Genomic DNA, 16575 nt, shown 5'->3' on the forward strand with positions numbered 1-16575 from the left:
AAGTGGCGGGCATGTGGTGACACCATGGCATAGGATGTAGCTGCTCAGAGGGACTAAGGGTCGAGCAGTTCAAGAAATATCAATGGTGATCAAGATGGATCCAAGGGTTGTCGCGACATAAACATGCTCGCCAGATATCACCTATGACTTGGTGACAAACCACTAGCAGTGAACCATGGTCAATAGTTAATGCAAGTGGTTAAGGAAGGCAGTTCATTCCAGTGGTTAGTGGAGGTCATGCTAAGGTGTCAGAGTGGAGAGCTTGAAATGAATACCCTCAAGACAGGTGGCACCCAGTTGTAAACTCCAGAGCCAATCAAAAGGTGCCACATGGCAGAACATATGGCAGATGAATGTCGAGCAGACCTTGGTTTCGATAGATCTCAAAGTGGACTCATCAAAGGCATCAGTTTTATTGAAATGAAGGGTTTTGATGAAATTAAGGTGTCAATGAGATGTGAAAGTAGTTCACCGAATGCTCGGTTCCATCGACAAGGGTGCATCGAATGAACATTAATTGGTTCCATCAAAAAGTGAAGACATCGATGAAAATGCGGTTTCGAGGAGACAAGAAAATGTATAGCCAAAGAGGAAGTTTAGCTGAAAAGATGATGCCGAACAAACCAAAGGAAGTGGTGGGCCTGGTGGAGATGACTTGGCGGTCTAGGTGGGTTAGGTGACGAACCAGTGGTTACCAAGTGGTAGGCTTGACTGGACAAGTGGAGTCTAGGTAGATCCGAGAGAAAATATAGAGATGCCAAGTGGTGACACCGTGGCATAGGCGAGAGCCATTCAGAGAGGCTAAGGCTTGAGCAAGATAAGAGGATCTGACAGTCGGGCAAGATGATCTAACAGTTGTCACCTTGTCACGATGCAAAGGTGCTCGCCAGGTATCCCATGCAACTTGGCGACAAAGAACGTGCGCTAAAAGGAAAGTGGCCCAAGCGTTATGGATTGAGAAGCTTGAGGGAAGATCTACGGTCATCTCTATACTACCATGTGAAGATGCCTGATGGTTTACCTACAACATAGTGACTGACCAGGTGGCAGTTGAGGTGGTAGTCCAGGTGAGCTCGGGGCGAATCTGGACGTACCACGTAGTGAGAGTATAAGAAGAGTCAGGGTGGGCCCAAGTCCAGTGGCAAGTCCAAGGTGGCAGGTAGATGGATCCAAAGGCAAGTCAGGATGTGACATGTGTCAAGCCCACCAGAAGAGAAAGTGATAGAGGGAGCTGCTTAGGCGAGGTAAAAGCTAAACAAGTTAGGGCATATCAATAGTGATCCAAGAATGATCAACGGCTGTCGCCAAGTCGCAATGAAAAGTTGCTTGATGGCTAATAGCCATGACTTGGTGACTAAGCAGTGGGGCCTGATGGAAAAGGAAAGCAGTCAGGAGGAAATAAAGAACAAGCAAGCCGAGGAAGAAACAAAGAGTTTCATTCTGGCGGTGAACCCAAGTGGTGCTGAGGTGGCAGGATATGGGCCCCAAAATCAACCAGATGGTGCCACTTAGCAAAGATGCATGGTAGATGTCTACATGGGAATTTCAAAGATTTAAATATAATTTTTGACTGTGGTGGAAAGGTAGAAAATTAAACGACTGACCTGTAGAGGGATTGATGATTGAAGGATTATTTTTTGCTTGATATATAAGTGTTATATATCATTGGAAAGCTCTCAATTTGAGAAATCTAATTTTGTAGTCAAGTGTAACCCACGGCATGTATTTATGGGGTAGTTGCCTCAGGATCTCAGATTGGATTTTTCAGTTAGAAAGATTAGATGTTTTGCAGGCCAAGTTGTGCGAATCAGTTAATGCTGAAAGATAGGGTGGTTGTCGTTGTCAAAGAATGAAATCTGATTTTGTCCTCCCTACCTTCTTATTCGAGAGTCTTCTCATTTTGTATGGGTTCCAGATTTTTGTGAGCAAGGTTCCTCACTCTTGGTTTCCAATTCTAAGCTTTTTGCCAAATTTTTAGTACAATGTTCCTTTTCAAGCAATAGAGTATCTTCTTGATATAGATGTTTTCTGTTGCAGGTCACATATATGTAAGGCATATATACAGTTTATTGGATTGTCCCTAGGACTTTTCTTATTTTCAATGAATCCAGTCTTCAAGGGAGTTTGGGTTTGTCCTCTCACAGTGGGAGTGTAATGGGTGTTCTTAGGTACTCTTCAAGGAAGAGTTTAAATTCTATGAGCAATCATTTTGGATTCAGAATAATGTTTGGATATGTATGATCCTCCATTTGAGTTTATAATGTATTAATGTCAAGCATTGATACAAGGATATCTTTCTTAATAAATTGGATTTGCAATAGACATTTTCATTTTTAGTTTGATGTATGACTCCATGCCCTCGGATAAGGCACTAGTCTTGTAGATTCTGGGGATTCTCAGGGATTTTAAAATATCAAGTATCCATTTTCTTTTATGTTTGTATTTTTATATGTTCTATCTATCTCATGCTCCAATCTTGTTGAGATGTCAATATAGATCTAGCCCATTTTTAGTAACCTCCTTGTTGTTGAGCCCTATGAGATTTGTCTCATTTTATTGATGCCATATGTTTGTAACTAGTTGTACTTTGTGCATCAAAGGGTGTCCCCCCTAGGTCTTGCAGAACTTGAAGTGTAGGAGGATCATTAGGATCATATGTTAATGTTGTCCAAGCCTTGAAGCTTTTTCATTTATTGAGATTGGCTTTCTCATAGATAGTTTGCAAGTGAACTTTGGTTGCTCAGTTTTGAGAGCAACATGGTGAAGGGATTTACAATATAAAACATATTAAGATCTACCTGGTTAAGGGATTTCAAACTACTGTAACTATTAGGGAACAATAGGACAAATGATCTAATCACAACACTTCCTTTCTTGCTAGTACAGATCCTTTTCAACTCAACTCTTCTACACACATGCAGACACTTCAGTCTAGTGCGGCAACACCTTCTCTCAAATCACTGATACAAAATCTCTTCTCCAACTAGCCCTAAATACACTTTTCAGTTAGACTGGCTACATAACCCTAACTACATTTAAAATACATTGAATTTACATTTACAGATCATTACAATAAATTTCTAGACAATTTCCTTCATTGAATGATCACCGCACATAATCGCACATCGATTTGATAAGAAATCAAACCCTTGTCACATTATGCTAAGCACTTCATTGTTTCCCAAGAAATTTAATCCTTGTACACGCTCAAACACCATCTTATCATTACACATGGTTTCTAACATGTCATCCCTAAGTTATGAACATTATAAGATCCACTGCCAAACCATAAATCATTACCGGTTAAAGATCTATTACCGGTATACATTCTTCTTCACTAAGTTCACAACAGTCAATCATAACTCACTCAATACATTGAATCTTCTTCTTCACTAAGTTCACAACAGTCAATCATAACTCGCTCAATACATTGAGTTTTCTGATGTGGTTGCAATCATAGACTCATGCCAATGTCATAAACATATGTTCCAAACCACAACATCTAACTCCTCTCCAATCGTTAGTGCCAGTGTCTTGATCATCATCATGTTCCTGTTTACCTTTCCGTCAACCAATTCCACTACCAATAGGTCTAGATGACTTAGATGACTAAACAAACATGGTTTCCATCAATGACAACACAAATAAAATCATCAAACAACTTACAACTATATCATCATCATCTAGGCAACAATCTCCATCAACTTTACATGCTATGCCAACAATAACTTTACCTGTCATCTTCTCATCTCACCATCATCTCCATATGCCAACAATCTCTCCATCATTATCTTCATTGATTATGCCAACATTTCCAATCGCATTTATTGCTCTACTCTATCATTTCTTCACCAAAGAATTTTTTTCCCTCCAAATTTGTATTTTAAAAATGATTCATTATCTGTCTAAGGATCTGGTTAGTAGAAGATTGGATTTGCTCTCTTGAATTGATCATCTGCATTAAATGACTCTTCTCTCATTTCCTGGATGTTCTCTGTACTGGGTTGCTATTTTTAGAAATCTAAATCTACCTCATAGATTTGATTTTGTCATTTTGGGTCACCTCAGGCCCTGCAAAAATCTCCACCTGGTTCGCCATTAATATCTTCGTCATCCTTTATCGATCTACCCAAACAATATCGACAACTACCTCCATCAATGCACAAAATATGTAAATCTTATTTGTTCTATCTACCATGGAGCCACATGTCTTCACGTTCTTCATCCAAGTCAAATGGTCACGGTCAGTCGAAATCCATGTGGACAATCAGGCTGCACAGGTCGGTTGATCTCCATACAATCGCTACCCTTCATGTTATGAAGACATATTACACTTATCGGGTTTAGAATTGAACACTAATGCCAATCAATTCTGTCAATTGGATTTTTCTACCCCCATGTTCATCACCATAGTACTCCCGATGTCAATTTCTCACCTACTATCAAAATAGTTTTAACTATCGGGTTAACATTTTGTCTCTATTCCATCTTCAAAACTTACCCCAATGACCTTGTGAATCCTTTGGTTCCTTTCATTGGTATTGTTGCAAGGTGTGTGCCCTTAGTCTCCTTGTTTTGTGCAATTCAACGCTTGAGTATGTGACATGGCTTAACCACCTCTTGTGGATTCTATAAGTCTAGTGGTTGTATCAGGCATTAACAAGTCGATCTTTTGGTGCAACGACAACCACACTTGTAACAAGTGGTATCAGAGGTTGTCACATGTTCAAACCCCTCTCTTGCACTAGGGGGATTGTTGCAAGGTGTGCCACTCGGTCTCCTTGTGTTGTGTAGTGCAGCACTCGAGTTTGTGACATGGCTTAACCGCCTCATGTGGATTATATAATTCTAGTGGTTGTATCAGGCATTAACAAGTCGATCTTTTGGTGCAATGGCAACCACACTTGTAATAGGCATGGGTTACTTTGATTAGAAACTCACCTTTTATTTCCCTTATCACCATAGGCTATCCCGAATCACAATCTCCAAGTTGACACACCTTATCGACATAGGTTACCCCAAATTAGAAGACTATAAGTCAAACCACCAATCATCGAAATAGTTATCACTATTGGCATAGGAAAAACTTGTTAAAATGATCGAACAACTTATTTTTGTCATAATATCAACTCACCTTTATCGGCATAGGTATCTCAAAGAAAACTCCATGGTGACAAGATTCTTTGGTATTGGTTATCTCGAAATACATACCCATCAGAACAGCTAACATTATCGGATTAACTCTTGGAGGTTATACCATATGTACAAACTTGTTTTGATGACTCAACTTGAACATGCATCGGCATAACTAATCTGACACCAAACTCCAAAGACCTCCTCCACATCGGCGTATGTTATTCTGATGAACTAAACAATGGGTCTTTTCTACTTTTTTCTCTATTGGCATAGCTTGGTCTATCGACCTAGTAGAAATTCACCCTTCCGCTATCAAAAGCTACCCCGATAGGCATCCTCAGTTTCAATGTTTGGCATAGCTATTCTGACACAATGATGTTGGAGTAGTTAACACTATTATTATAGCACAAAATCGCTACTCTGCCTATGTCTTTCTATCCCGAAAAAGTTGCTCTAACTTTATTTTCGGCATTGCTATCTTGATATGACAACTTCACTACATAACACTTAATCGGTATTGCTATCTCGATATGTTTGCATGATAACTCTACAACCTGCAACACTTGTTGTTTCTCTACATTCTCAATTCATCCCTACAACACTTGTTGACATCAATGACAATAATGCCAACAAGTTCTAGCTTAGAACCAGAGAACCCAACACCTAGGTCCTCTCAATTAGGAGACATTTTAAATGATGCCCTTTTTCTCTTTGCCTTTCATTTTATCTTAAATGTTGCAATCATGATGAACGTTTGAACCTTCATTAGTGGTTTCTATCATTATTGTGACAATCATGATTATTATGACCCATCATAGCATACTATTGCTACCCTTTATCCTTGTAAGGAAAGTAGACTGCAGAAAACACCTTCCTAAATGTTAAATTATTCAAGGAGGAAAGTAGGGATGACTTTTAATTCCAAATTACAATCATTAAGATGCACATAAATAAAAAAAATAGAGTTACATGAAAAATTTGCAAACACAAAGTGAACTCCAGATTTTCACAATGGAAAACCCTTACGGGTGAAAAACTCACACGCAAAGAAATGTCCTCTTGTATTACAACAAAACAAATTACATACAAGATATAGATAAATCACTCTAAATCTATCTCTATTTAGGAAACATATACATTCCAGATAGAATTAGATCCACACAGATTATAGACACATCATTCTACAATTTGACATCCAACTATACCATCAATTTTCCAACCACCAACCGATTCACCTCTGCAACTATTTCCTTAGACATTTATATGTCTCTATAAAAAAATGGTTTAATTCAGTTCCCTCACAACTCCAACCATCAAAATCTTCAGTTGTCAAAAACATGGTGTGTAATCTATACTGAATTCTAACTGTGCTCCATAGACTCCAGCTCGGACCAACTCAATGGGTGATGGGAAAAGGACCTCCTCGCTTTCCTGCTATCCCACGCTTCATTCATGATCTTTTGAAATCTCTCGTGGGGAGGCATGGAATCATGCACCTTCCCTTTCCTCACTAGCCCACTTCACTCTTTCCTTGGTTCTAATCTTCTCGTGGGGTGATGGGAGAGACCAAGTCTCCTTTCTCCCCACTATCCCATGACCTCATTTACCTTTATCTTCTTCTTGTGCAGAGGAAAGAAAATTAATTTTCTTTCTTCCCCATCATCTTATGTAACCTAAGTGAAGGAATATGACCTCCACTAATAGATGGGGGTGACATACCGAAATCAAATGTTACACCGAAATGACTTCTCTCAATGTGTGTAAAAGATAAAAAAGTATTCTACCACCTTTGGAGTGGGTCGAGAACATGAAATTTTTCCACACCGAACTGCCCACTGCAAAAATTAAATGACATCTCATCAATATTTCAACCAGTAAGTTTGAGACACTCATTCTCAACATTCTCCCACTTGAAAAAGAACTTACTGGTATCTCCAAAACATTTGAGACTAAATAGAATCATGGGCTCTAAGGCCCATAGAGTTAGCAAACCATTTGAACTTTGTCTTTCTTAGAGGATTTATCAATACATCTGGAATATTCTTTAGAGTGTCCACCTTTTCCAAATTAACCTTTCCATCTTCCACCATGTCACAAAGAAAGTGATACTACACATCAACATGTTTCATCCTGGCATGAAAATGTTGACCTCCTTTCACATTGATTTTGGTATTGATTTCAATTGTTGGTTTGTATTCTTATTAGTTGATACACTTTTGAGTATTTATTCCTATTAGAGTTTAATTCCTTATGCATTTTTTCTTTGATAGGAGTATAATATTCTATCAATAGTTTTATTATTAGTCTATTAAGGTCTTATTGTAAACGTAATTCATAAGTTATTAAAGTTTTAATGAAATAAAAGACTTGCTTGTATCAGGTGATAAGGTATCATTACAAAGTTATGTTTCACATAGAATGGATTTGGTGTTTGGTTACTCAAAGGCCACCGTTGGTAGTGGCTATGATATTTAATGTGACAGTTTGGTTTCAGTGTTAAAAGTTCAGTGGCACTTGATATGAAATGTTTTGGTATCTGTTAGAATCATGTTCACTATTTTGGCAAATACCAAGGTTTAAATCTATGACCATCGTATGTTTGGTACCATTACCATGATAAGTAATTACATCTCTTGAGTTAGTGTATGAGTTTGAAATACTCATAACAAGTATGTGCAAACAAAATGGTAACATGTAACAAAAAGGTGTTGGCATTCTTGATTAAATGATCATTGCCTAGGAGACAATAACATTATGATCACATGGTTATAATCTTGGTCAGCATTTTTATTGAGTGAAAAAAGATATTATCATTTTTTTTGGCATAAGGTAAATAGGTCAAACATTGCATCATTTTAGTTTCATTTGGCAGTCGGGTTCATTGCTTTGCATAATGAAAAAGGCTCATTATTATGAGCTAGGGCACCAATAGCATTACTTTGGTTTCTTTATGAAGCCCTAGTTGTAGAGAGACTAGAGCTCATCTGCCATAGCACTCTTGAACTCCCAATAGACTTACAATTGTGACAATGGACTTTGAGCTAGACATGAACTTGAGTTGGTTTGTTGAAGAGGTTCATTGGGTGTGTTTCACAAAACTGGTAACCTTGTCTTAGTTTGAAAAGGAAAGCATTTATTATTATTTGCAAATACTTGAGAAGATGAAGATTTTTGTTATGTTGATAAGATATGATTTAATTATGCTTTTCTTCGAAATCCTTTATATTGCATAAGAATTAAAAGAACTAGTTTTGGGGTTGAGTAAAAAGATAGTTACTGTTTTGTTTGTTGGTTATGGTTTCATTGCAATAACTTCCTTTGCACTGATTGACAGAAAAGTTTATAAAAAGGGTTTTCATTTTCATAAAGTTTTTTTAGTGGAATAAAGGTTTTAAAAAAGAAGAAGAAGATAATGTGGTTTCTTATTCTATCCCAAACGAGGGTTCTTTTGTTTTAAAGCTTATCTTTTGGAGACAACTTTATAAAAAAATAGAAATTGTATCTTGTGTGTATAGATACAAGTCAAAGTTACAAAGAAATTTTATCCTTCTGTCATTTTGATTAATAGTTTCATCTATATTTTGAAAAACATTCTTTTGTGCAAATTGCACTTATTTTATTGCAAACCTTATATGCAAAAAGTTGGAATAGTGTAGTGTTGAAAAACAACCTCTGTATCAATATGTTTTATATCTGGTAGGCTTCTGACAGTGAAGTCTATGAGATGTAGAATATGTTTGTATAGAACTAAGATGTTCTTTAGAGAAATAGAGTAATCCTCTATAATCATTCTTTCAAATTGTTAAATTGTTGAAGGTCTTATCCATGAGACATATTGACCTTTTTGTGCATGTCAGTGAGATTTGGAATTATCTTTTCCAATGAGGTATTCTAGGCCAGTGAGGCTATTATAATAAAAAAAATCATCACAACCCAGTGAGGCAATTTGTGAGTGGTTTTTATACCCCAAGAGGGTTTTCCACTCAGGAAAATAATAGTGTTGATGTTGTTCAGTGAATTCTCTATTGTGTGGGCCAAACACGCCTAATGTTAATTGCTTTGTTTATGTTTAAAAAGTCTCAAAACAATATATGACTACATGTATCAGTTGAATGTTCAAACTCAGTTTAAAATTGAAATTTATCCTCAAACACTGATTAACCCCCACTCTCAATGTTTTCTATACTCCAACAAGTGGTATTAGAGCCAAACTCTAGTCTATTAAGGGTTTCTTGGTGGAGTATTTGTCATGGCTAATTTAGAAGGCTTTTCTATAGCCAAAGCATCCTTGTTTGATGGTAATAATTTTTCCTTTTGGAGTGTCAGAAGGGAGACTTATCTATCTTCATTCAGATTTGATGTGTGGGATTCGGTCATTCAAGGTTATACATTGCCTTCAAAAGTCCCTTCCACAACTGATGAGAAGAAATCCTATTAGAACAATGCAAAAGCTATAAAATGCACTATAAAAGTGCTAAAGAAGTGTGGGATAAACTTGTTAGCATTTATCAGGGTGATGACAAAATAAAACAAGCCAAACTTCAAACACTTAGGGCCAAATTTGAAAGCCTCAAAATGAATGACGATGAAAAAATTGCAGAATATCTATTTAGAGTAGATGAGGCTACCAATGCCATGAGAGGCCTTGGTGAAAAAGTTCAAGGCAAAACAATTGTGAAAAATGTCTTAAGATCTTTACCTTCTAGGTTTGATTCTAAAGTCTCTGCAATTGAAGAGGCTAAAGAATTAAAGATATTAACTATAGATGAACTTCATAGATCTTTGACTGCATATGAAATGAGAAAACAAGATGAGTTGCCCATAAGAAAAGAAGTTGCATTTAAAACTTCAAAGAAGAATAGTATAATAGATTCTAAATCTAGGGATTTGGATGAAAAGGAACTTAACCTAGCTAGAAAAATAAAAACAGGTTCAAGAAAATACAAGGGAAAACTTCCCTTTAAATGTTTTAGCTATGGAAAAGTGGGGCATTTTGCTACAAAATGTCCATATGACAAATCTGAAAATGAACATGAAGATTATAAAAGACAAGGTAAAAAGAAGAAGTACAATTTTAAAAGAAAGAACAAACTTAAAAAAAAGAGTCTCATAATCAAAGATTCTAAAAATAGTTCAAATAGCTCTGCTAATGAAAATTAGGAAGTCCTTTTCATGGAAGCCATATGTCCAGTCAATAATGAAATCAATCAAAATACTCACTCTAATAAAGAGAACTGACAAGATGTAGAAATTGATCTTGAAGGTGAACTTCTTTGTGCTCTTAAAGAGTAAATAGATTAAAAAGGGAATTAACCAAATCTGAAGATCTCTTCACTAATGCTATTAAAGAAGTTGTTAACTTAGAAACTCAACTTCTAGAAAATAAGAGAATAGAAGAAGTCACTAAGAAATAACTAGAAGCAAAAGAAAAATATTGTCAAACTTTTGAGGCATAAATTATTATTTTGAGAAAGAAGCTTGAGAAGTATGACAATAGCAGGTTAGAGGATCTTTTGAAAGGGTAGAAACAAAACAAAGATAAAACATGTCTTAGTTTTGAAATAGGCCACTGCTCAAATTCATCCAATTTACAAAAAGATCAATGTAACTCTCTTTGGTCATAACACTCCTAAAAACTATGTATGGTCCAATTATAATAGGAGTGAGTATCCAAAATTTAGATAATCCTTCTCAGTTTATTATTTCTATTGTAATCAATATGGTCATAGAGAAAATACTTGCAATATGTTGAGATGAAGGATAAAATTTGTCTATAGGACTCCTTTTATCATGATGAATCGTATACAATGTTTTAGTTGCAAGAAAATTGCTCACATAGCTAAATTTTGTAGATTAAATTTGAAAGAGAAAAGCTTGGAGCAAAACCATCACTTACTAAATGAAAAGCCCAAACCAAACTTGTTTGGAAACCAAAACAAAGTCTTGTTGAAAAGTCAATGTTTGTAGAGGTAGTTCTACATGTGAAAAAGAAAGACTTGTGGATCATAGACAATGGTTGTTCAAACCACATGACAGGGGATAAAAGCAAATTTACCAAACTTGAAGACTTTGATGGAGGATTTGTAACAAAAGGTGATAATTCAGGAGTACAAATAAAAGGTAAAGGCACATTACTTTTGGACAACAAAACACCTATTCATGATGTGTATTATGTTGAAGGACTCAAATATAATCTTTTAAGTGTGAGTCAGATCTTTGACAGTGGCTTTCATGTATCTTTTGACTCTAACAGATGTGAAATTAGAAAGAAATTAGGAAAATCCATAGCCAAAGGTATAAGAACTAGAAGTAAATTGTATAGTTTGTTAGAAATCATAATTGATAGTAATACAAGTATCTATCTCATGAACCAAGTTGAAGAGAGTTGGTTGTGGCATAAAAGACTTGGACACTTAAACTTTGGCATTCTTGTCAAAGTGAGTAAAAACAATTTGAAATATTAGAAATCTACCACCAATAAATAAACTTGACAATGACATTTGTAATGAATGTCAACATGGTAAACAAACTAGAGGCAGTTTCAAAACTAAATAATATTCTTCTACCAAGCCTTTACAGATTGTGCATATAGATTTATGCAGACCCACTAAGACAAGATCCCTTAATGGAGAAAGATATTGTATTCTCTCTATGGATGACTTCTTCAGAATGACTCGAGTAACATTTCTTAGGCACAAAGCTGAATCTTTCAGTAGATTTAAGATTTTCAAAAAGATGATTGAGAAAGAGTCAAATTGCAAACTGAAATGTTTGAGATCTGATAAAGGAGGAGAGTTTACCTCTCAAGAATTTACTAATTATTTTGAGCAACATGGTATAAAGAGATAGTTTGTAGCATCAAGAACATCACAGCAAAATGATGTGGTTGAATGAAAGAACAGAACAAAAAAAAAAATGGCTAGAACACTACTTATTAGTGTTGGTCTACTAAATACATTCTGGAAAGAGGTTTTTCATACAACAATTTACACTTTAGAGTTCAATTAACGGTAAAAACTCATTATATGAGCCTTATGAACTTTGGTATGGTAAGTTTACTAATGTTGGCTATTTTAATATTTTTGGTAGCAAGTGTTTCATTTAAAGAAATGAAGAAGGTTTAGGCAGTATGAAGGTATCTTCCTAGGCTATTCTACTCATTGTAAATAGTAGAAAGTGCCAATGTTAAGGTTGATGAGAACTTGCAACCTAACATATAGGAAGAATAAGAAAATGATCTTGTAAGAACTAAACAAGAACAAGAAATATTAGAAGAAAAGAACACTCCTAAAAATATAGCAGAGAACTCAGTTGGAATTCCTTCCAAAACACCTTTGAAATCTATGCAAAGAAATCGCCCCCAAGATTAGATTCTTGGTGACAAAGATGCAAGTGTCCAAACAAGGAGGAAACTTGCAAAATCAAGTGAAATGACTAACTTTTGTTTATCATCTTCCTTAGAAGCTAAAAATTATACAGAGGCTAGTCAAGATGAATGTTGGATTAGAGCTATGGAAGAAGAAATTAATCAGATTAAAAATAATAAAACTTGGGAATTGGTTCATAGGTGCAAAGTGGGTTTTTAGGAATAAATTAGATGAAAATGGTAACATTGCATGGAATAAAGCAAGGTTGGGGTGTAAATGATACTCTCAAGTTGAGGGTATAGATTTTGATGAAACCTTTGCTCTTATAGCCAGGTTAGAAGCTATAAGGATGCTTTTAGCTTTCTCAGTTTACAAGGGTTCTAAAGTCTATCAATTAGATGTGAAATCTTCTTTTCTAAATGGTTTTCTTGAAGAGGGTGTTTACATGGAATAGCCTGAATATTTTCAGGTTGAAGGTGAGTTTGTTCTCAGGTTAAACAAGACCTTGCATGGCCTTAAGTAAGCTCCCAGAGATTGGTACTCAAGGTTGGATAAATACTTGTAGGAAAAAGGTTTTACCAAAGGAGTTGATAGCAATTTGTACTACAAGCCAAAAGGTGATAACATTATTGTAGCAGTTATTTATGTCAATGATATCATTTTTGGTAGTTATGATAATACAATGTGTTCAGATTTTTTAAATGTAATGCAGGCTAAATTTGAAATGTTCATAATGAGGGAACTGTCATTCTTTTGGGGCTTACAAGTTTCTCAACTTGAACAAGGCATATTTATCTCTCAAATGAAATATGCTAAAGAGATGTTAAAGAAATTTCAGATGGAAAAAAGAAAACCTGTTGGCACACCCATGGAAATAAGTTGTAAACTCAGCAAACATGTTGATCTACCTCATGTAGATCACACATTATATATATCCATGATAGACACACTTATATATCTTACTGCCACTAGGCCTAATATTATGTAGGCTATATGCTTAGCCTCTAGATTTCAATATACTCCTAAACAACCATATCTTAATGTTGTCAAGAGGAACTTAAATATATAATTGGCACTCTTGATTATGTCCTATGGTATCCTAAACATAATGACTTTACATTGGTGGCATATACTAATGCTCATTGAGTTGGTTGTCTTGATGACATAAAGAGTGCTTCACGTGGTGCCTTCTTTAGGAGGCATACTAGTTGCTTGGCATAGTAAAAAACAAGACTATGTTGCTTTGTCCCCAGCTGAAGTAGGGTACATTGTTGCTTCTTCTTGCTACACTCAAGTACTTTGGATGGTCCATACTCTTAAGGACATTAAAGTTGAGGTGACACAACCTGTCCACATTCTTTGTGACAATACAAGCACTATCAACATTTCAAAAAACCCTATCATGCAATCCAAAACTAAACATAGAGCTATAGGATATCATTTTCTATGGGAAAAAGACTTATCCAATGAAGTTCTTTTGGAATATGTGACCTGAAAAGAGCAGGTGGCTGACATATTTACAAAATCTTTACCTAACGCACTATTTGAAGCATTACGAGAAAGAATTGGTGTCCTTTCCTTCAATGCTTTATCTTGATCTGGATTCATGCATTTCCACAAGGGGATATATCTTGATCTTTCTTTCCTCCCTGCATCATTAGTCATCGATACTTCTTTGTGGTTTTTGGTACAAGTTTTTTATGACCACTCATTTTAGAGCTCTTCATGTACATGTTATATTTCTGCAGTGGTTTATCAGTGCTACATTCTCTTTGCAGACAATGTTTCTTCATGCTTCTTAAATATACTTATTGTACAGGCATTTTTTATTCTTTATTTTGCATTATGGCATCCTTGTCATGGTTTTATTAGCCTTATTTCTTCCAATCCAATGTTGTTTTGTGTCACAATGACAACAAATTTTTTTTGATGGACAATAATTTTTTGAGATTCCACCCATTTGACCTTTGGAATTGTTTTTGTGAAGTATGAAAATGGAAAACATCAAAGCATGAACAATTAGCCAACCACAAAACTAAGTGCTATGAAAGTAACTCCTATCACAATCAATAGAAGAATTGAAAACAAGACATTAAAAAGAAATTAAAACCATCACCAATGTCTCCTTCAATTGACCTCCATTATCCTTCTTTCTCCTCCCAAAAAGCTTGTTTTGTGGATCTCACCTATGAGTGCCATAAGAAAAAAAAAGAAAAAAGATTGCAAGATGATTTTGACAATGTGAGGATACTAGAAACGTGGTTGATTGAAAAGATTGAATAAATGCATCCAATTTATAGGCAAACTGGAGAGATGAGAAAATTAGCATGAAAAGAGTTAAAGAGGCAATTTTATTCAAAAATTGGAAAAAATGATTAAAAGAAGGTTATGACACCTTCTATGTCATAAATCATGACACATTTCCAATGTAAAGTGCTATGACATGTTGCTATGTCAAGGACTATGACACATGAGAAATTCATCCTTATGACAAGCGAAGCATGAAAATAGGGACAACTAGAGAGGGACAAATTAGTTGGAAATTAGAATTGAAAAATTAGGAAAATAGGTGGAAAAAAGGGAATTAGAAATTAGGAAATGAGGGAAAATTAGGATATTAGGAAAAAAGGTGAAATTAATTAGAAAATTGACATTCACTAATTAATTCACAAAGGGGGGGGAATAATTAGCCAATTAAATGAATATTTAATTGTGATAATAGGAGACGTAGGATTAAATAAATAAATTTATTTAACCTAAAAGGGAAATGATGAATAGGATTAGATGAATAAATCATAAAACCCTAGGAGAAAATTAGAGATGAAAGGATGTTGATTAGGTCATGAAAAGATTGGAATGATTGATACAATTGATATAAGGTCGATTTGATCATGGTTAAATGATGAGAACTGATAGTTGATGAAGTGTCGACATTGGTTGACAAGGATCAATGACAAATTGATCAATAATTGACCAAGGATAAAATTGATAGGCACCAATTGACAAGAAATGATGATTGATTGAGATTGATGACAAATCAATCAAAGATTAATAAAATGGTCAACCTAGTAAAGGTCGAATGACAAAAAACCAATGACGAATCGGTCGCAAATTGATAAGGAATTTACAAACTGATGATTGACAAGGATGCAAAATGATCCAAAATGATTGATAATAGATCAAAAATTGGTTGAAGACAACAAAGATCAAGGAAAAAACCTCAATTCAACATCAAGAAGGGTTGATGATGTCCAATTGACATGATAAAATGATTGACAATGATAAAGATTGAGGACAAAAATTGTAATTCGACATTGCAAAGGGCTGACAATGTCCAATTGATATGATAAAGATTGATAACGAGCAAAGATTGAAAGTCATGATGATGTCGACAAGACCTAATTGAAAATGTGAGAAACACAATCAAAGGAGGAAGAAATGTAGAGGAATAACAAGATGTCGACAAATGATGAAGATCAAGTGCACGACATAGAAGAAATGTCAATAAGATGTGAAAACCCTAAAATAAGGTCACACGGACATGTTAGAGTATGGCGCCTCAAGCATTGACCATTTTTAGATGCCTCCATTTTTCCCCTCTTTGAGACAATGCGATTTTGAGTGTTGTTTCAAAGAGAAATTAAGAAATATGCCCCAGACAATAACAGGATATATGTATGCCCCCTCGAGGAATTGGCTGGAAATATCCAGAAAAGAGGCCAATTTGTCAAAAATAATGCCTAGACTAGACCAAGATGACTTCAAGGACTGACAGAAGAAATGTTAGTAAGAGGAAATTAGACAAAGAACAGTTAGTGGTGAAGAAAACTTGCTTTCACAAATGCACAATTATAGGTGAGAGCCTTTATTTAATATGGCAAAATGGATGCAGTGTACCATGGCAATGAAACCCAGGGATATAATGCAATCCCTTTGCATAAAATAGACACATCATAGACAAGGAGTAAGTCAAAAATAACTTGAGACATTATATGTGTCAAGGGGCAAGGTATGTGCAACATTCACAAAGCGAACATACTTATCATAGACACCTAAGACATTCTTGCCCCAG

At 35.4% G+C, this 16575-nt stretch overlaps 1 protein-coding gene across 1 annotated transcript; it reads left to right on the forward strand.

Moving 5' to 3' along the window:
* The first annotated feature begins 9594 nt into the window (after positions 1–9594).
* LOC131065090 (uncharacterized) lies at positions 9595–10296 on the forward strand. The gene has a single exon (XM_057999492.2). It carries the CDS (start codon positions 9595–9597, stop codon positions 10294–10296), a length of 702 nt encoding a protein of 233 aa, XP_057855475.2.
* The last annotated feature ends 6279 nt before the right edge of the window (positions 10297–16575 follow it).

The sequence above is a fragment of the Cryptomeria japonica genome, chromosome 11, assembly GCF_030272615.1.
Source record: "Cryptomeria japonica chromosome 11, Sugi_1.0, whole genome shotgun sequence".
Taxonomy (NCBI): Eukaryota; Viridiplantae; Streptophyta; class Pinopsida; order Cupressales; family Cupressaceae; genus Cryptomeria; species Cryptomeria japonica.

What these genes read in the sequence shown, in the direction of transcription:
- LOC131065090 (XM_057999492.2), top strand. Translation starts at nt 9,595, where the DNA reads ATGCACTATAAAAGTGCTAAAGAAGTGTGGGATAAACTTGTTAGCATT.